At 41.3% G+C, this 21421-nt stretch overlaps 1 protein-coding gene across 2 annotated transcripts in view; it reads left to right on the top strand.

Annotated features, from left to right (window-relative positions):
* The window catches only part of ptprn2 (protein tyrosine phosphatase receptor type N2), a 146367-nt gene that overhangs the window by 46510 nt on the left and 78436 nt on the right, over positions 1–21421 (top strand). For both annotated transcript variants that reach the window (XM_005722780.1, XM_013915954.1), the window contains exon 10: positions 3764–3843. In XM_005722780.1, coding sequence (XP_005722837.1) covers positions 3764–3843 — 80 coding nt within the window. The remainder of the gene's footprint in view (positions 1–3763; positions 3844–21421) is intronic.

Here is a 21421-nt window from a genome sequence, read left to right as displayed (position 1 = left end):
GTGTGTGTGTGTGTGTGCCTGATCACAAATGCATCAGTGCACGGCTGGGTCCGTCTGTCTGGCGGTATTTGCCCGTGTTATTGCTCCTGGCCGAGTGAGCGTTGCTGCCTCTGTACCAGGCTGACTGATGGTGAGTGGGTCTGGGTCACAGCACTCTGGCAGTCTGATGAATCTCGCTCTCTGTTGTACAGTCTGGCAGGAAGTACACTAGAAATGTACGTGCACTTTCCTGGACATAACAATTCCGACATGATGATGTACTGAAATGCCAAAAATGGGACCCCGACACGCTCTCTTTTCAGTGTTACTTATTGTCGTCTGTCAGTAAATTATGGACAAAACATCTATACATGTGCTGTTATATAAGTCATATATACTAAACACATTTTATCTCCTTAATTTGAGCTCTTTCAGACTCATTGGACTTCTTTAAAGCTGTCTCCACTCTCTTCACTTACTTAGAGAGTAAGATAAGCATTGCCAACTGGTTAGCTTAACTCCGCTTAGCATAAAAACTGGGGAGAAGGAAAATACAGCCACATACAGCTCATACAGTCTGAATGCAACTAAATAAGTCTATGGTTTTATCACTTTTACTATACACTCAGCAATCACTTTATTAAGTACCCCATTACCTCCATTAAGTTCAACATTCAACTGTTCTTTAGCACAGATAGCTAAACAGCCAATCTCATGGCAGCAACTCAACGGATGTAAACATGTATACGTGGCCAAGACAACATATGGAAGTCTGAACTAAGCATCAGAATGGGGAAGACGGGTGATTTAGGTGAGTTGAATGTGTCATGGTCTGAGTATTTCAGAAACTGCTGAGATTTCCCAACAGAACCATCTCTAGAGGTTTCGGAGAATAGTCCTAAAATGAGACACACCAACCACTACGTTGTTGATGTCAGAGCTCAGAGAGGAATGGCTTTTAGCTGATAGGAGGCAACACCAACGCAAATTAAAACTCATTACAATCAAGGTATGCAGAAGAGCATCCCTGAATGCACAAGATGTAGCAGAATTAGCAGTAGAAGTAGCAGAAGACCACACCTGGTGTCCCTCTTGTTAGCTAAAAACAGGAAACTGAGGGCACAGTGAACAGAGGATCACCAATATTGGACAACAGGAGACTGGAGAAACGTTGCCTAATCTGATGAGTCTTAATTTTTGCCATGACATTCGGATAGGGTATGATCACAATATGGGATAAACAACCTGAAAGCGTGCTTCCACCCTGCCTTGTACCAAACATTCAAGTTTCTGGTGGTGGTGTAATGGTGTAGGGGATATTTTCTTGGCACACTTTCAGCACCTTATTACTAACTGAACATTGTTTAAACACCACAGCCTACCTGAGAATTGTTGTCCATCCCATTATCACCACAGCGTACAGGTCTTCTGTTGGCTGCTTCCATCAGTGCCGTGTCACAAAGTTCAAACATCTCAAACTGGTTTCTTGAACATGCCCTCCACAGTAAGCAGATCTCAGTGCAGCAGCTTTGGCATGTGGTGGAAAAGGAGATTCACATCATGGACAAATCTGCACTGCATGGACAAACTTCTAACACAGAAATAATCTGTAACAGGTTCCTCTGTGTACGAGTGTTAAATTACTTCATTATTCCAGAAGTCTTGTTTCCTTTAAACAAGTGACAAAATGTACTCATAAAGAAAGAAGAAATAGAACAATTTTATGTGACGGTAATAATATCTTAAAGAAGACAGAATAAAGCCTAGCACTATGCTAGAAGCAAAGAAAATTGGTCTTTATTGTACAAATTGTTCAAATAAGCAGATTTGTATTAGAGACAGGTGCAAATTTTCGCACCTCGGTGGTTAAATTTTCACTTGCTTAAAAAAAAGAGCCATTTGTTACTGAATGAAATAATAAAAGTACTTGATAATAAGCTGATTGCTCATTCTGGCCTTTTCATGTTTTTACTAAATTTGGGAAGTGATGATCGTTTGTTTGTTCATTGTCGGCGTCTCAGTCGTCACTGCTTTAATATTAATGTTGAGTCTTGAGGAAAATGACCTCATTGCTACGTTGGTTACCTTTTCCCACTTGGGTTTTTTGCTTTGCTGGTCCGCTTTGCTGGTCCGTGTTTAAAAGCGAGCCACACTCACTGCTGTGCAGTCCATGTGTGTTTGCTCTCTTAGTTGTTAAAAATGGTCTCCTTGCTTCTAGAAAAAATCATTTCATTTGGGATCTTAAGAGGTTACACTAAACATGAGTAGGATTTTTTTCTTTACACATTGCTTCACAGGTTTTCTTTTCCCTTGACCATTGCTGGGCGGTCTCGCCGAGTCTGCTAGGGTTGTTAGATTTTATTTTATGGCTAACCTCGGGGACCTTCAACATTTATTCTCCTCCAGGGGGAGAAGTCTGTTGCTGACTCCTGACCACACAGAGGAGAATGGGTGCAGAGAGTACAGGCAGGTTACCGCAGGTGAAGGGAAAACAAGGCGCACCGCTCATGACTGTACTTTGCTCTTTGGCCAATTTCAGGCTTGAAAGGAAAACAGAAATCATGATCACTCCACATATTTTCTGGGGGAGGTTTTGTTTGTTTTTTGGGTAATTTACAGTTTCTCTTCTTAATATTTCTGTTCTGTTGGTGAAACATATGCCTGAGGGCTTCTGAGTCAATATTTAGCATCTTTATGATCCTTTGCTGTGCTGCTTATAGGAGTCATTTCCCCAAAATGTTCTGCTTTCCCAAACACTTAATCACATCTCTGTTTAACATACATATTTTTAAACATATTCCTACATACAACATTGCTTTTAACACTTGGTAATTTTGGCTGTTCCTTTATTACTCATGTGGATGGATTCACATGTTTTGATCAGACCAGAGAATGCGTTCCTGTAATCGGAATACTTTTTTCAAGTAACAAGTAAAGTAAGGGATTACTGTTGCAAAAAGTAATTAGATTACTGTTCCTTTCCCGTAAGCATGCTGCGTTACTGCAATACTGCGTTACTAAACCGTGATTTTGTTTGTGAGAGTGTCCCATGACAATGACGTACAACCGCGCTCCATATTATCCATTGTAGATCTCAACATACGTGTGTAGATCAACAACGGATAATATGGAGCGTGGCGTGGGGGAAAGTATGACCATACAGCATTTAATGCGTGGAAGTACTTACATTACTTTAAGTTTCAAAAGTGACATAAACATTAGCGTCCACTGTACACTCTGCGTGGGACGAAAACTTCTTTCTACAGCGAAAAATTTAATCTGATTACTTTATGAAAATGTGTGTGACTTCACCGTCCACTAGGGGGCTCCATATTGTGACTCTCACTTGAACAGGTGGCCCCATAGAAGAGTGGTTTACATGTCACAGGGTGGAAGTAATTTCAACGTTTTATTCTGTGCATTTTATAGTTTGGTTTTACAGTTGCATGTTTCTATATTTTTTGAGAAGTTGTTACTTTCTATTCCTACTTCCTTATTAAGGTAACTATCAAAATATCATTTAGAAGTGTAAAAAATCTAACCTGCCAGCAGCTGTACAGGCGTTTCATATGATATTTCTTATTTGTGTAATATTACAGTAATCAGTAGTTGTTAGAGCTTTTGTAAACATCGAGCTCGAATGGCTGATTCTACTTGCTTCCAGTCTTTATGCTAAGCTCACCTGTAGTTCGATCTTCACAGATCATGGACCTGAGCTGTTGAGCGTCTTCACATTTTTCCAAAAACCTGCTCATTCTGTTTCTCCTTTGCTGTTTATCTGCAGCGTCCTTGGCCCTGCCTTGACGTTCAGAGTCGGTCCGAACCCCAAGAACGTCACCACTGCAGATCTAGTTCAAGTTGCAGGTAAGAGCAGCGGTCCGTATTTCCTCACATGTCGCCCTCACGCAATCGTCCCATTGACAACCTTCACTGCGATTCATCTAATTTTTACCAGCCGGACCACTCTGTGACAGTCTGGGCTCCAGTAAATGAGAGCACAGATTAGTTTCTCCCGATACAGTAGATAGGCTGGTGTTCATCTTGTTCGGACAAACCCCCGTCCCTAAGAAGATTATCAACACCGGGCGATGACAGATGACCATCAGTTACAGAGATGATGAGCTCAGCGTGCACACCTGCTATTTCTGCAAACACACACACACGCACACACATATATAGTACACAGCACAGTTTATTTGGTGGCAGGTTGAAACAGGTTTGCAACGGCCAATCAGACGGAGTGTACACTTGTGTGTTAGTGTGTCTGCATGTATGCACTTGTTTGATGTAGACTGATGGAGAGCTGTCACCCACAGAAAGGAGGTTGTCAGTATGCGCTGCCTCCACTCTCCTGTTCGATGTCTGCACTCCGATTAGCCCGGCGTTGGTGTTAGTGCGTGCAGCAAGTGCGCCTATGTGTTGGATGTGTGTCGATGTCCTTGCTTTGGTCGGAAATGACTTTGAGAAGCACAGCAATACTCCCAACAGTCAATATCATCCAATATCACCCCACTGGAATCAACATGGTGGTGTTGTTATTGGCAGAAATGTGTTGCTGCTCCAGTTTTTCTGCGCGGCGACATTTTTTTGGCACCAACTCGTTTCCCATTAGGGAAGCGCTGGATGATGGCTGATGATACAGACTTAGCGCAAGAAAGCCTGAGCTGGGGGCTGAGCTTCGGTTCAGCGGGTTTAAGGGTGCGTTTTCGCACGCGCGTGTGTTTGCCGGATTACGGTGTGTGTCTATCTTTATCCCGCGCCGTCATCCCACTTTTGCAGTGTTTGTTTTACAAAACGATCAAATGAACAAATATCGCGGGCGTTGTATGCACGAGGTATTATTTTTAAACTGTATCGTTTTGGGTTTTTTTTATTCTGTCTTAACGTTTTGTTTTTCTTCTTCATCTCCTCCCTCCCCTCCTCGCTTGTGTGACTGACTTTGATGAGGTAGCGTGTGGCGAGAGCTAATGACAGGCGTGAGCAGGGCTGAAATGTCAGACCAAATGTTAAGTCAACATGATCATGAGCCTGACCCATGTTGATGAATTATGAATACAGCCCACCTGAATAGCAATTTGTAAAAGTGAACAGACGGAGCTTATCAAGCTTCTTCCCCTTGGATGCATTGTTCTTTTATCCCAGTAGACCGAAGAGTTTCAGCTCTGAAATGTATAAAAAGTATAGAAATAGCACTTAGAGATAGCTGACTGGTTGGATCCTCTCTCCGTGTGTCCCCCCGGTGACCTTAGATTAAATCCTACCAGAGCTTTATTCCCTGCGCCCCCTCCTACCTTGTTGCCCACCCTCTGTTTCCACCACAGTGTGAAGTGGAGTGGACTTCCCACTCGCCTCCCGATATTAAAAGCAATCTGAAGTGCATGCACAAACTGTCGCTTTGTAGCTGTTTCCCAGCTCCAAATGAGCATGCGTGACACCGAATTCAATGCAGTGCAGCAAAGGCGTGGTGATTTCAAAGCGGTTACCAGGTTGTGGAGCAACAGCATGGTTAAAGTGCAGTCTAAAAATCAAACTGACACCCACATGCAGTGGCCACCTGGGTAATCCTGGCTGACCTTTGCCTTATGTGTGACTGTGCATAAATGACGTGGCCTCCTAATGAACTCATCGAAACCCCTGCTGTACTCTGTGCCCAACCTGCCGCTGAGAGCCTCCACATCCAGCCTGATGGCAGTCGTGAAACTACAAAACCCAAGAACGATGGTGAGAATGTAACAAAATCATCTTTCTTTGAAGCAGATCAATAACCATTAAACAGGTCTAATTAGTCATTTGCCACCAACATGAGAGAAAACAGAGATGCCCGTAAAGACAAGTCAATTTTCCTCAATAAATTTGCTGCAAGCGATGATTGCAGGAGACTCTTTCAAATGCACCAGTAACAAGAAGATTTTCACTTTAAAATGATAGAAAAAGACGCAAATCTTTACAACTGAGGAGCGAATAAACATAAATGTTCAGGATCGCTCTCGGTAAATGACTTCAGTGGCAATCAGAATCGTTTTTATTCAATTTCACTGTTGACTAAATGACGGCTTTCATGCACTGCTTTTGATATTTTGCATGAAGAGAAGCTGTTGCCATCTAATTTTCCCGTCGACTAACATCTGACGGTTTTAGCACTACTTGTGTTGTAGACTGGTTTTGAGGGCTTCCACTAACAATTACTATATTTCCATTATTGATTATTCGGTATAGAGTTTGGTCCCAAAAGGAAGAAGTTAAAATGTGACTCACATGCTCCGAGAGTGGAGAGCAATAAAGAAATTAGAGTAATGAAACAAACTGAAAAAGATGCAAATACTCACATTTCAGGCGCTTGAATAAGCGTTGAGAGTGTTTGCTTTGAAAATGACTTGCGATTAATCTTCCTGTGGACTAAAATATTGTTTTAATGCTGTTCAGAAAAATGTTTGCTTACTGTCGGGGCTGCAACAAGTTATCATTTTCACTGTCAATAAATCTTTTCCTTATTATTTTAGATTAACAAGTAAATTGTTCACTGTCCTGTGTGGCTAAATAAAAATGGTAAAACGACTCCAATTTAGCAAGTTCTCAGTCAGGTTTGTTATAAGTTAAACCGAGTACCTTTACTGTACTCGGCAGTGTCTGAAAGAGGTTAATATGGCTCTGCTACATTCTGCTGTCCATCTATCTGCCCATCAGTTCTATTTGATGTGTTCAATGCTCCATTGAAAAGAATAGACAAAGAGACTCGGTTGAAAGGCATGGACAGTATAGAGGAGATTTGATAACTCATTGAAAAGCATCTTTTAGGCAGCAGGTTCTTAGCGGCTGTGTGGTGAAAGGCCTGCTGGGAGGTCTGACTGTATTAGTGGAGGTAGAGGCTCTTGTGTTCTGCTCAACTGGAAAACCGCAGGACAAAGGCCCGCACTGCCTAATCCCTGCTCGGCTGCAAAACAAAAGAGAAAGCTGCTGCTTTATCAAAACTACAAGGCATTCTGTGTGTCCGTGTTAGCATGTGCGTGTGGACGTGTGCGTGTTGGTGTGTGTGATTTTGTTCTTTTTTTTCTCTCTCTCTTTTTTTTGCAGCTGTGTTCATACTGTGCCAAGAAAATGATTTATTCAATATTTGATGAAGTGGCAGCCAAGCTGTTAAAACCAGTGTTGAGATGTGTTGTTTAGAACTCCACTTTCTTTCTCTTTTTTGCCTTCTTGTTTCCTCTCAGTGATTTCTAAACATGTAAATCACCTTCAGTCAGTGGGAAATAGATCTGTCAGAAATGCTTCTGCTCACCGAAAAGCGACGTTTTGTAGCTGGTGATGGATTTGATCCACTTACATGTTTGCGCTCTTCACGGTGAGGAGGTGGATTTATGTGTAGGAAGGGTGTTTTATAAAGCGTCTATAATTATGACTTATTTTATATATATTTTTAAATTGATAAAGATGAGATACGATGCATTTTTGCAACACAGTTATCATACCTACACGTTAAAGTATTTTATCGATTAGCTGGGAGGAAAACTGATGCTGGATGACACGGCAACTGTCTGCCTGCGGGGATCGAGGATGTCCAGGCCAAACACCGGGGTGTGTGACTGTGTGTTGAGAGGGGCTGTAGGTGGTGGGTGGGGAGCAGGGTGAGGACACTCCTATTGTCTTGGCTGTCACGGTTGGGCGACCCCGGAGCCCCTCGGAGGCCTCAAAGGCCCCAGAGGCCAGGCCGAAGCAATGAGTCCACAGGCCCCCAGGCCGTGAGAACCCCAGCCTTGGTCAATGAGCACTGAGAGTCTGGGGACCCCGGGAGCAACTTGCTGGGCCATCTGGAGCAGAGAGCAGAGACCCTGACACACGGCTGTCACCCGAGGCAGACACGCAGAGATGTGGACATAGACAAAGTCTGCCCCCGTGTTTCTGCCTCCACTTCTGTCTATCTGACACACACACTCTTTCACTCACATGTAAGTGACAGCAGAATGGAGATTGCTGAGTCAAACAGAAGATGATGGTGAGAAAACTCCTGAGGATTTTACCAGGAGGAAAACTGAATTGCTATCCAGCTAAAAATCCTTCCCAAAATAAAGTGCTTGCCCCTTGATGGGGCAGAAAAGTTGAAAAACAGTAAGTAGACTTGCTTTTTTAATATGAAGACAGGTTCTAAGCAGACTTTTGTCATGTATGCTGGTATGATAAACCATTAAACCGCCAACATTATGATCAGTCTTCCCAATGAAAGGCCAGCGGTCTCTGTTTTTGGTCTCTACCATCTCCTGAGGAAAACATCAGAACTCTTCAGGGGCCTAATTCTCATCTTTGTTCACAAGCAAAAAACTGCCAGGGGCGAGCAGATAGTATACAGTTGTTTTAAGTTGCTATTTTTTACTGAATACAGCTGCCTTCTGCAGATGAAAACGATTCTCTAGGAGCCCAACAGCTAAAGAAAGAGTGCAATCTCACTGTGAAGAGCCATAAAAAACCAGGAAGAGCTGCAGATTCAGCTCATAATTCCCCCGTAGGCGACTTTATGAGCGGCCCCTTCTATATTTTCATAAATGGTTATTCGTAAAAAAAAAAAAAAGGCATCAGATGTTTTCTGTGTGGAGCAGAAAACATTCAGATTAATACATGAAACAAATAGAATGTGGCATAATTTCATCACTGTTTTCCACTGTTTGAGATTCGCCTGATGTGTTTTCAGTTACGCCATCTCACTGCGCTTCCTTCTTCTGCAAGACTTTAATGACATCCTATTGGAAAAAAGGCGCCCAGCTGTTTATCCTGTATGCACCCAACTCTATTTTTCACCAAAAAAAGGCTAAAGAGCAGCGACGTACACTAGTTTGGATTCTTATTTTTCACTTTTCTGTCTTCATTTGGATGGAAATCTGAGCCATTTGCCTTAAAAGAAAGAGATTTTTACACGATATGAAATGAACCACACTGACTGGTGTTTTTTCTAAAACCATAAGAGAGCCAGCCTAAATTTAACCGGGTTCCTTTTCCATCTCACTCCACTTGTCTGTCTTCCTGTCTGATTCTGTCTGTCTTTTCTCTTTCCTTTTTTTCTTCTCTCCGCTCTGCTTGCAGGCACACACACACAAACACACACTCTTCTGCACACACACACCCTTGCAGACAACTCTGAAGTGAAAACATAGTAGCTGTGGCTGCATAATAGTGCTAGCTACCGTTCGAGTGGTGAGTGGTAGTCTTTTCCAGCTGAGCAGATTAGCATAGATCTCCCACGCAGACAGAGTTGACCTTCACTCTGGCAAACACTTGTCAAAATGCCAGCGATAATTACCTGCTCTCTTCGCAAACAGCACAATGGTTTATCCACCTGCATCTCAGGCGTGCAGGACGGCTCCGTAGTGCTACAGCCGCCTGTTTTTTTTTTTTGGTGTTTTTTTCGGTCACATGCCGCCAGCAAAGGTAACATAAGCCGCAGGGATTCCAGAGCGACACGTTTGTGTATCTGGTTTCTGCTTGATATTGTAATATTTACCATTCAGAAGTCAGCAAGCCGCCAGAGGCTAAAGAAATAAGTGTGAATTTAATTTTCTGAACGTTTCCTCCACTTTGGTGTGCTCATGTCCAGGCACATACAGCTGGAATGAAATTAGTTTTGTCAGCATGGGTTTCCACTATCAAGAAACACGTCAAGAAAAGCTGTTGTTTTTTTTTTTGCTTGGTAGAATCCATGTCGGATGCCTGATTGTCTGTGTGTTCATGCCTTAACATCTGTATCAATGAGCGTAGAGGTCAGAAAACAACCCGATCCCTCTCTTCCCCCACCCACCCTACCCCCTTCTTCCCTCTTTCCCTCCCTCCTTCCTTCCCTCCCTCCCTGGGCGCTCTCTTCTCTCCTCCTCATCACTGGCTGCCCTCTCTGGTTGAGTGCTTGAATGTGCTCAGTTCGGTGATCAAAGTCTTCCTCAGTCTCTTCTCCTGCATTGCCCCTGGCTCTGTGCATGCGTGTGTGAGAAAATGTGTGTGTGTCATTCAGCTACGAGCCCAGCACTCAGTCGTCTAAACCGTCACTCTCACTATCTTCTTTCAGTCTCAGTAGTACCTTTCCAGGCTCCCTTGCATCATCTCCCTGTCTGCTAGAGGGCACACACACACACACACACACACATGCGCCTGTACAAACATAAATCCACAGTGATGCTCATTCGATATGACATATCTCACTTTTCTGTCTTAACGTTTATGCATTGTTGATCTCAGAAACGTCCGCTGTCTGTTACACTAGGTAAACCGAAATGTATTCACTCCACACAGCGCTCGTGTGCGCGCGAGCCTGCTAGCTGCAGGGCACTAGATAACCAGAGTTGTGTTACTCACTGTAAGCTGCTAAATATTTTCGCTTTGTTTTAGTGGAAACTTTCTTTCTCTACGAGGGTATTATATGTCTTTTTAATTCCAAGGTCATGACGCCTCTTCCTCTTTTTTTTTTTTCTTTTCCTGCCGCCTCAACTGCCTCCAGTAAAAAAAAAAGAAAAAAAAAGAAAGCACTCAAATTGTCAAAGACAGCTATTACAAATGCTTTATCGGAGCATTTTGGTGTCTATAAATCGGTTTAAAACATCTAGTTTTTATCCACGTCCCTGGCCCGAAGAGCGAGCTTTCATCATCGCTGACTTTTGTGTTCATCTCATACAAAAAAAGGTGTCAGGTACAACATTTGCTACTGCGTTGAAGAGCCGAGAGTGTTCCAGCCCACGAATCGGGCCGAGTCTTACACTTGCCTTTATCCTGTTTATCCTTGCCAGTCGTTCGCCTGTCCTTTCTCCATGCTCTCCTCCTCTTACTTATTCTTCTCTCCTTTGCATTATCCCTGCACCTTTAGCGTAAGGTCAGGGCTGCGCTGCTCCCGTAAACACATTTACTGTGTCAACATTGCTGTTGCGAAGCAGCTGAAGACAGTAACAGGTGCCTGTCAACAGCCGGCCTGATCTCCAGTGCATTAAAGGATCTTTGCTGTAGACGAGGATTAGTGTCGCCTGGCATTGTTTGTTTGCTAATTCCATCTCCAAGGTATTTGTGGTAAATAGGCATGAATAATTGAAAGCGATTTCTAGTGGACCAAACGAAGCTATCAGCGAATGGAGGGAGATTAATGAGTAGGGGGTGAAACGCAACGCAAATTGGAACGACGGAGCAACCTTTCTCAGACACCCGCAGAGACCCTGAGTTCGTAAACAAAAATTGAATATGCATTGTTTCGGTGGTGGGAAGCAAAGCTTTGAATCGGGAAACGGACATGGATCAAGAAGGATGTACAGCGATACGTTTGAATGTGAAGTGTGTCAGGGCATGACGCTGAGGCATTAAGGTGCCGCCTCTCTGCAAATCATCAGCTTTTAGCATTTTTAGACTGAATCGACGTATCTTCTGTCTTAACGTATAGTATGAATGGATAACAATCTCATGGATCTAAACCCTTTAATTTGTATTTGGAGAAAAAATATCCGTCCACATAAATCTATTTAAACCAGACAAAAACAGATTTTGTTTTCCTGCTTTTTAGTCTTTTAAATGCTCTGATGCAGCAATATAAGCTGCTTCATATGTGACAAAAGAAGACAAATTGGTTGCTTTAGTCTCTTTGGTAGTGAAAAAAGTGAACAGGGTTGCACTGGTTCCCAAAACATCTGATGTGGTGCGCACAAAGCATCGACACACACCCGCCAAACTGGATGAGGTGCCAATGGTTTGTCTTGGTCACCGTTGGCCTACTGGGTAGAAATGAAGTAAATCAATCCAAAACACTGGAAGATGGATGGAGAGCTGGAGAGTAACTAACCGAAAGGAGCTACTTGAGCTGGTTCATACAATCCCATCTGGGAGGAGACCCTGGAAAGAGGGACATCAGGGCTTCTCAGCTTGCACCGCTTCCCGTGAGACCTGGACTTGAACAAGAGGCATGAAATACATAGACTTAAGGGTAATCTAGATGTGTAACGAGTGTATAACTTTATATAACCAGGATTTTCAGCCAGTTTTCTAAGCAGGATATAGCATTGACTTTATTGCTCTGCATCTTTCCACTTCCAGTACCTTATTTTGTCATCATTGCAGAGAACAGTGGTCAACATAAGGAAATATGAAATATGAGGCAGACCTTAATTAGTCAGAAAAGCGTTCCTGATTCTTCACATGAAAAAATAGTTAAAACCCACTGCTCTTTCAGGACAATCACAGCATAACGTGGGTGTAAATGTCAGGTTGTCGTTTTTTGGGGAAAGTTACAGGAATGGTTGGAAGCAGCCTCAAAATCCAACATGATTAACGGTGTGTGCGAAGCTGGGGGTGGGGCAACTTTCCAAAGTAAGACTGAATGTCCCTTTAAGGACAGTGAACATAGTCAGCCTTGCAGAACTTCTGCCACATCTGTGTTTTGCTCCAGCTTCATGTTCATTTAAACGGATTTGCCGATATCAAACCGTCTCATCTTGATTAATAGGAAACTTACCGTGTTGCAAAATATATTATTAATGCCAAATATGATTCTGGAGATAATAATCCGCCACTTTGTTTCTCTGGAGATTTGCAGTCACATCAGGTGTGCAGACACGACTAATGAATATGGCGTTTTATTTGTGTATTAGCTTGTTCCAGTTTGCAGGTTGTTGCTATTAAGTGACACCAAATTTTATAATTGATCTCATTTGGATTTCAGCCAGAGTTGATGATGCAATTTTTTTATTTAACCAAGTACTTTTCCGTGATCTAATTTCCAGCTGAGCCACACAGGACGGCTGGCAACAGCACATTTTCTCACACATGGTGGTGAGCATAATAACAGAATGGCTCACTAGCTTCATGTTTTATGAACTGACAAAATGGCTTGTTTTGCCACAAAGTCGTAAAGACGATTAGTCGTCGCAGTCTTCTGTCTAAACAGATTGTGCCAAAGTGAAAGGGACGTAATTGTCAGTGCAGTATCTTTTCCATCAGTGTTGTTCTCAAATGCCAGAAAAATACCAACTAAACCCAGCAGAGATGTAGAGTTTTTCCACTACTCTATATACACAGGCAGTCTGGCCATATAGATGGTGGGTACATGTTTGGTGCTGTGGGTTTAAGCACCATGTTGAGCAGAAAATCCAGCCTCCTCTTCAGTCCTGCCATCAGCAACACTTTTATTCTCCCTTTGGTTCATCTCGACCTCTCCACCCCCATCTCTATATTCCCTCATCCCTTCATCTTCCATGTCTGCCCGCAGTAAATGCTACTCCACGAGAGAGTCCGTGTGCCGACGGCCCTAATGTCAAGAGCAGCGGGTACTCGTGTATTGTGTTTGTTGTACGCACAGCAGTCGGTATACTCGATGGATGCCACTTTATGAAGCAGCAGACACAAACAGCTACGGAAATGAGCTTCTTTCCAGCTCCTGCTATGAACCATAATTAAATCAAAGTATTTTAGTTTTTTAATCACTCCCATCATGCAGTTGTGAATGTTTTACTGAGAGAAAAGTTTAGTTGTAGCATTTACATTATGTTTTTATTTTATTTATTTGTGGGGGTGGGGGGATTCCTTTTAAGGCACAAGGGCAAATCTCACCACCTGCAGTTCAGAGCTTGTGTTTGTGAGAGGCAGCCAATCAAAGGAAAGTTAGCTTATGCTACAGTCACACAGGGAAAACAGTGGCTGGAGACTGTGACACAGCCCAATTGGTGCAACCATGTGCGATGAACTTGTGACCTTTGAAGATGAGGACGCTTGCAACCACTTTCAGTCAGTTGCCATCTTCATAGCAACTTTAGTGCATCAAGACGGTGATAAAACAGCAATAAGACATAGTTTGTGGTTGAAAAATTTCCTTAGGGATTAATAAAGTATTCTTATTCTGATTCTGATGAATGGGGTCAAGTTGGCAATTACATTCAATCCGTTTGAGATAATACAGCGATTAACTGTGATAAAGCAGCAAAAACTGCAACTCTGTTGTTGTCTGCATACACAGAAATTCAATTAAATATTTACTTCAAAATCCCACTAGAACTAAAATTCAAATTCAGAAATTACTGCCAAAAATAGTGGCATAGTTGCTGCAGGGCGGCGATTTAAATGCTACATGAAATAGGCAGGGGTCAACCTTGCTTTTATATAGGCGTGTAACCAGAATACAACCAGTTGGCAACTATTTAAGTTGAGTCTCTTATTGCAAAGAGATGTTTCACAGACAAATTGTGCTCATCAGTGCAGACTGACTCAGGTTGATTGCAATGTCTTGGCAGTCTGTCTGCATTTATAAATTAGATGGCAATTATTTGCAAACCTTAAGCAATCTGTCTGAGAGTGATTTCAGTCAGTATGAGTCAGACTGCAAATTGTGAGGTGGTAAGTTGCCTCTCAACAGGTGAACAGATGTAATCGCCTTGTGTTTGAAGGTGGTCCTTCAAACACTCTCAACCTCTCTGGTCATCGCTCCTGCTTTCAGTTGGTGTCTGACAACAAATAAAATTCAATGCAATTGCTGGCCAACCACCCATTTTTCCTACTTACAGAGAGAAGGTCACCTTATTCGTCCCCTAGTGTGACTGAACAATTAAAGGAGAAGAATTCAAACAGCTTGTTTCAGACAGTGAATAAACTGAGGCCCGGCAATAAGGTCCAGCATAAAATAAATAATCTGCAAATTAAGCAAAACAAGTAAAAAATATGAACAATCAGTCTGGTTTAAGTAAACTGGATTTAAACTCGGTCGTTGAGCAAATTTAAAAAGCAACCTTTTCTTCTATATCAACAGAATAAAGAAGCTAAAGAATATTTTACAAATGATGTTTTTACTCTTTGTAACTGTTAAGTGGTTTCTGCTTCTTCAGGAAATTTCCAGAAGTGTTTGATGTATGCTGCCATCCCGTGCTTTAAACAACTTCTCATCATCATCAGACTTATTTGTAATATCCAAAAATTAAAATAACAAAAATTGGTTCATTCAGCGGCTTTACATGTCATGCTGCTAATAGACTAATAATTTCTATCAATAGACTATGTATATTGCAATAAGAACGTTACCTTCTTCCTTTCTTTACTTGTTTCCTTCCTGCTTCTGCTCTGTCTAAAGACAGCGAGCCTTAAAAAAGGGAAACATGACTAAGCTGACTAAAGAGACGAACAGGCACAAATCAAAATCTACTAAAGAGGTAATTGGTATTGATTATTTTGTGCTACTCATCTCCAAATAAGCAATGCTTTGTTTAGAAAATAATGGGAAAAAGATCATTTACATTTTTACCGTCATTCATTTTGACTGATTTCACCGTGCTTGCTTTTCACCCTCACTCCGTGTCCCCTAAATAAGCTCTACAAGATTCAAAACTGCGTCAAGGGTGAGTTGCAAAAATGTTGAATTTGAGTATACTGAAGCAACATAAATCGTCACTGTTGGATGTGGCTGTTAATGGACTAGCCAGAAGGTACGTGTGTATCAAAGAGGCGGCAAATGACACTTAAAGTGCTCGAAACTACAAAGAGACGGTACAAAACAAAGGGAGATGGCCATACGTATGCTGTACAATGTCGCCTTTCCAGGTGTGTGTTCACCTGTGTTTGTGCGCGCTTGTCTCTTTCGGCCTACACAGTATATCACTGTCTGAGCTCATGAGCATGTGTTTGTATGTGTGTGTGTGTGTGTGTGTGTGTGTGTGTGTGTTTTCTCCCTTAATGGTACATCCGCTCTAAATTGGCCCCTGAATGCAGTGTGCTCTGCCTGTGGTTTTGTGAGCTACAAGTGTAGAGAAACAAAGAGAGCCAGGGAGCTTCAAAGCGGGTGGGTGACATTTCGGGCTTTCCATCTTCAAAGCACTATTTGCTTTTGTAGTTCCTCTTTGAGTATAATTTTTTTTTCTAAAGGATTACAGCTGTCTGAAAACATAGAGTAGTATTTGAGGGCCATTTCATAACATTTTCAATAGAGGGTGCACAATGAGCTGTCTGTTTTTGTATTATTATTTTTTTAAATATGTCTGTGCCACTATTATTTGCTATTATGCATAATTTAAAGCAACTTTTTATGCAGCATATACTATATCACTGTGTCAGTCCTTATTGGCAGCTATTGGCAGTGAATTGATCATTGACCCATTGAGCTCCCTTGGTGAGTGTCTCCAGATGGGGGAGACATGAAATCCACCCTGTCCCCTCATTTTCATTCACCTCTCTTTCTCTTCTCTCTTTCTTCCACCCACCTCATCCAAGTGCCTCTCTATAATTCATGTCCAGGTGCAGCACCAGCTTTCTTTGGCAGGGGGCTTGAAAGGGAAAAAAAAGACAGATGTTCAATTTTCACTTCCTTTGTGCATCTCTTTATATGTGTTTGTGTGTCCACGGGCCACTTTTGCCCCCTTTTACCTGTAATGCAGATTGCGAGGTCCCTGCAGTTCAGCAGCAGCAGTAATTAAAGCTAGTCACGGGCATGACTAACCATCGGGTGCAGCTTCGTGTTGATGTGCGTGTTTCGGTTTGCATATGGTCAGAGTGAAGTGTTTGTAGTTGCTGTTGAGTGCAGCATTTTAAATAGGTAACAAGACAGAAAGCTTTACCCAGGAAAAAAAAAGAAATCTGCAAATAATGAACCATAATGAAGCATTCTAGTGTTTTCTGGGGATGTTGGTTGCAAAGAGCCAGATATTTCAGTCCTGCAGTCATCATGAGACGCGTGAGAAGCATGAATGCCAAGACCTGCCCACGGCACAGCTGTATTTACATGCAGCTTCTGTACAGCTTGTCATACAAAACACATGAGCCCCCCACTGACAGCAGAGTTGTGGGAGCGACTGAACTCTGCAGGTGGATATCTATATTGCAAAATGACAAGTACTGTGTAGTGAAAATTTTGCGGCTGGAAAGATTCTGGACTCGGGCTAAGATAATGACATGATGCACGGTGATGATAGAAAATCATTTACTTTGGTTCCAATTCTAAAAGCTGAGCGCAATTGATGCTACTTGATGCTAACGCGCCTGAATATTGTGCATACAAGACCTTAGTGCAAGATTAGTGCTCTGGAGGGGTTGTCAGTCTATCCCAGAGCTAACACAGAACAAGACAAAACAACCATTCACAACTGCGGCCAATTTAAAATCACCAGACCCCAATATGTGGCAGCTGGTTTTAGTGTCATGGATGTATGTGAGAATTATTTACATAATGTTGAACTGCATCAGACTTTATTAACTAATAATTAGTTGCTCATATGCCGTTAAATCCAAAACTAGTAAGGTAAAAAAAAAAAAAGTATTCAGTAATGCCAGCACTTCAGAGTGTATCGCACATTCTTCTAATTACATTCAGTGATTACATTTTACGCATGATATGTCATAGGTAAGCTGTAGTTAAGACGAGGCAGCTGAAGCACTTCAGGCTGGGCTTTAATGAAGGACGCACTGGCCTCGAAGTCTGTAGGGTGGAATCAAAGGCAAAGAAGGAATTATTTTATCAATATCAGGTGGAAAATTATTGTGTTAGAGATTCTCAATGTGGAGGGTTTTCTGCATTATTCTAACAGCACTTACACTGGATTTCTATGAATAAATAAGGAGGTGTTGCAGAGGAGATGTTAACATGTCAAGGCTAACTGACAGGGAAACCATTAGCAGAGGTTGTAGTGTTAACAACCTATGTTTTCATACTATCATAAGCTTTACTAGAATCTCTGCCAACAGGAAACTTACCATAGGCTTTCAAGGTGGCTGTGATTTAATCACAGCTTTAAAAGTTTTCACTTGAGTTATCTTAGTTTAGACAGACAAATATCCAGCCTTCCTCTTATTGCAAAAATTCTTGAAAGGTTAGTTGTCAAACACCTAACTGTCTATTTGCAGAGGAATGGTCTACTTGAGGAATTTCAGTCACTATACAGAGTTCATCATACCAACAGCACCAGTGAAGGTGACAAATGATCTTCTTATTGCCTGGCTGTGGACTCATCTCTGTGTTTGTCCTGTTAGACCTCAGTCCACTCCAAATTCATCCATGCAAATGTCTTTCTCTTCTTCACACATGAAAGTTAGTCGTGGAGTTCCACAGGGTTCTGTGCTGGGACCAATATTAGTTACATTATACATACTTCCCTTGGGCAATATTACTATAAACTCACTGGCAAAATTTTGATTTTTATGCAGATGATACCCAGCTTTAATCAGGCAAAAACTGAAGCTATTATATTTGGTCCTAAAAATCTTAGAAACATGGTGGTGCAGACGTGTACATCAACAATGGATAATATGGAGCGCGGGAGAGAGTACGACCATGCAGTGTTTAAAGCTTGGAAATACTGACATTACTTTGAGTATGAATCCATAAAACGTGACAAAAACATCATCCACTGTACCAAAAAATTAAACTTCAAATCTGAGCAAGCACCTAGCAACTGCCACAGGATCACAGGATTGTGAAATTCACAGAGAAACCCCCAGATCCCCCCACTGACATGACCTCTACGGCACTGGGCAAACCTCCACAGGCCCCACTCCTGCTAAACAGGTGAAAATAGATATTTATTTTTTACTGTTTTACTTGCATCTATTTGAAAGAGTAAATGTATTATTTTATTTTATATGCTGGAATATGCAGAAAATAGGTTTAAATGTTAAACAAATTTCTTTCAGTCAAAGACTATTGCTTATAATTTAGTTTTTGCTTGATGCAATGTGCATAAAGTTAAAAGATTAAAATTATTTTTAAAAAGAGACTTTTCCATTTGATTCAACTTTATATGATGGATTATGCAGAAAAAATAGAATTGGGCTGAGAGGTCTATTTCTTTATCACGTATTCTGGTTGTGTATCATGTTTTTAAAAAGTAACTAAGTAATAAAGTAACTAACTACTTCTTTAAGTAAGTAATCAATAAATTAACGAGATTACTTCCTTGGAGACGTAATCAGTAATTAGTTACTAATCACTATTTTCAAGTAACTTGACCAACACTGCGTCTGACTCTTGTAATTCATTAATATCAGGTTGTTCTGAAAGTTCCCTTCATTTAACCCAAAACGATGCAGCGAGACTACTCTCAGGGACAAGGAAGAGAGACCATATTTCTCCTATGTTAGTCTCTTTATTGGCTCCTCATTAAATCCAGACTTAAATTTGAAATTCTTTTCCTCACTTAAAAAGTCTTGAATAATCAGGAACCGTCACATCTGAAAGGTCTCATAGTACCATATTTTCCCGAAAGGACTTTGCTCTCAAACTGCGGGCTTAATTGTGGTTCTAACAGTAGCATGGGAGGCAGAGGCTTCAGCAGCTTCAGACCTTTCTCCTGTGACCCCAGACCCAGACCCCAGTTTGGATTCAGAAGATAGATACAGTCTCCTCTCACATTACAATTTAAATGAAAAATGGAACGACCCACTGTGAATAAAATAGATGTTGTTGGTGTTAAAATATCAAATACATAAAATTATTAATATTTCTTTTACATTATGAGTATTAACAATTAGCTTCTTTACTGTATCTTCTGTGTACATCTCTTCTAGCTGTCTGGCTGTGTAGCCATGGCTGTTTCTGTGTGTGTCTGGGTTGGGAATCTATTTCAAAATAGGTTGTCGCTAATCCCCTGTGAAAATAAGCATTCCTCTAGCGTGCACCCATTTGAAAAAGACAGAATATATACGCAATATAAAAGAAAGCAAAAAAGAAGGAATAGACAATGAATTATGGATAAGTTTTAAGAGGGATATTGCTCCCTGGCCTCCTCACTGTTTTTCATTTTTTCCTCCCCCCAGCCGTCTTTCTCTTTTCCTCTGTGTCCTCTGCCTCCTCTTAAATCGATACGGGCTCACTGTCATGGGTCAGTGGCCTGTACGCATCAGGCTGGACTGCTACAGAGGAGCACAGTGTCTCCCAGAGCTCTCTTTGGAGGTGATAACTCGTTCCTATCTCAAACCTCTCTTTAAGGCACACCCGCTTTCAATTGAACTCCAATATCCTCCTCAGATTGACTTGGGATGACACAAAGGAAAGGAATATATAGATGTGTGATCAGCATTTCTTCTAGAAGAAATTGAGCATGCCTAAATACCTGCAGCTATACGGTATCTTTGCAATTTGTAATGACATCTTACCAAAAAAGATAATGTAAAATGTTTAATGTTCCGGCTTCTATAAAAGGTTTATTTCAATTGAAATCCTTTCTTTGAAGTTTAATATCATAAAGATGTAGTGTTTTAGTAGCCAGTTGCTGATTTTTGTCAGTTAAAACAGCTTGCTAGCAAATTTCGCAAAACTCTGCTAGTTAAGCTAATGCTAGCCTCATGTGTGACTTGTTTGAAAATGAGTATTAAAAATGTTGTGCCGCTTAGCTTACATACATGACAGATGTTACTTTTTTGTATCTTCTAGGCAGTTTGTTTTTGCTTAATGCTAGTTTGACATCACAACAATAATTATGATTGCTAAAGGTAAAACCTCTGATATGACAAGTTTCACCAGTTTTACAGCGGAGATGTTAGTTGTTGATTGACCATTGAAAAATCTGTGTTTAATACATCATTCACTGAAACAGCGACCTCTACGCCAGTCTGCATGGATTCCCATGTTAACGTGTCCTGTTTCACACCAGAAATAAAGAGGGTTACCGGTTCAAAAATCTAGTATTGCTCCTCAGTTTTCCCCTCATATTAGCAGATTTTTAAATAGGGATGACTCAGTCATTCGTTAATCCAGAATTAATTCTGCAAAGTTTGGCATATTTAGAGGAATTCTCTGCTTTGTATGTTTTGTTTTAAAACACCTTTTTTGCTAATCAGTCTTAGTAACCATTTAATATTACTACTATAATTACACCTTCTGATCAAGCAATCTAACAGTATATAATAACTTCAAAGTCCAACTATGGTCAGGCTAAACTAACAAACTCAAGCCTAATGTAATGGGTTTTTTTAAAAGTTTAATAATGGTAAATTCAGAAAGGCCAGAAGTCATGACATCACCGAATGATCTGTTTCTTCTTTGAGATGCTCTGCTAGGTCTACTGCAGCCACCATCAGTTGCTGCTTGTTTGTGGGTATCTCAGCGTTTAGACTACGTTCACACTGCAGGTCTTAATGCTCAATTCCGATTTTTTGATCAAATCTGATTTTTTTGTCTGCTTGTTCACACTACAAATAAAATGCGAGAGCAAACGCGCTCTAGTGTGAACCCTCAAAGCGACTTGCATGCGCAAAAGAAGACGTCACACGCAACATGCTCTGTTTAGACCCAGACCAAACAGTACTGTTTGACTGATGGCCTTAATATAAAGACTTGTTTCGGACTTTACGTTTCCCAATTTTGCTTTAAGTTATAAAGTTATTTTGTTATTTACATTTAGCCTAATAATTATCCTTATTGCTGTTTTAGAGGAGCGGTGCTTCAAAGGATAGTTGCAGATTTCTGTCAGAATCTGCAGATTATACAGTACAAATAAAATGTTCACGTTTCTCCAACATTGTCTTCCCA

Source organism: Pundamilia nyererei, unplaced genomic scaffold (assembly GCF_000239375.1).
Source record: "Pundamilia nyererei isolate P.nyererei 1_Seehausen unplaced genomic scaffold, PunNye1.0 scaffold00007, whole genome shotgun sequence".
NCBI lineage: Eukaryota > Metazoa > Chordata > Actinopteri > Cichliformes > Cichlidae > Pundamilia > Pundamilia nyererei.
Note: the sequence above shows the minus strand (reverse complement) of the source record. Positions and strands in the feature narration are given on the sequence as shown.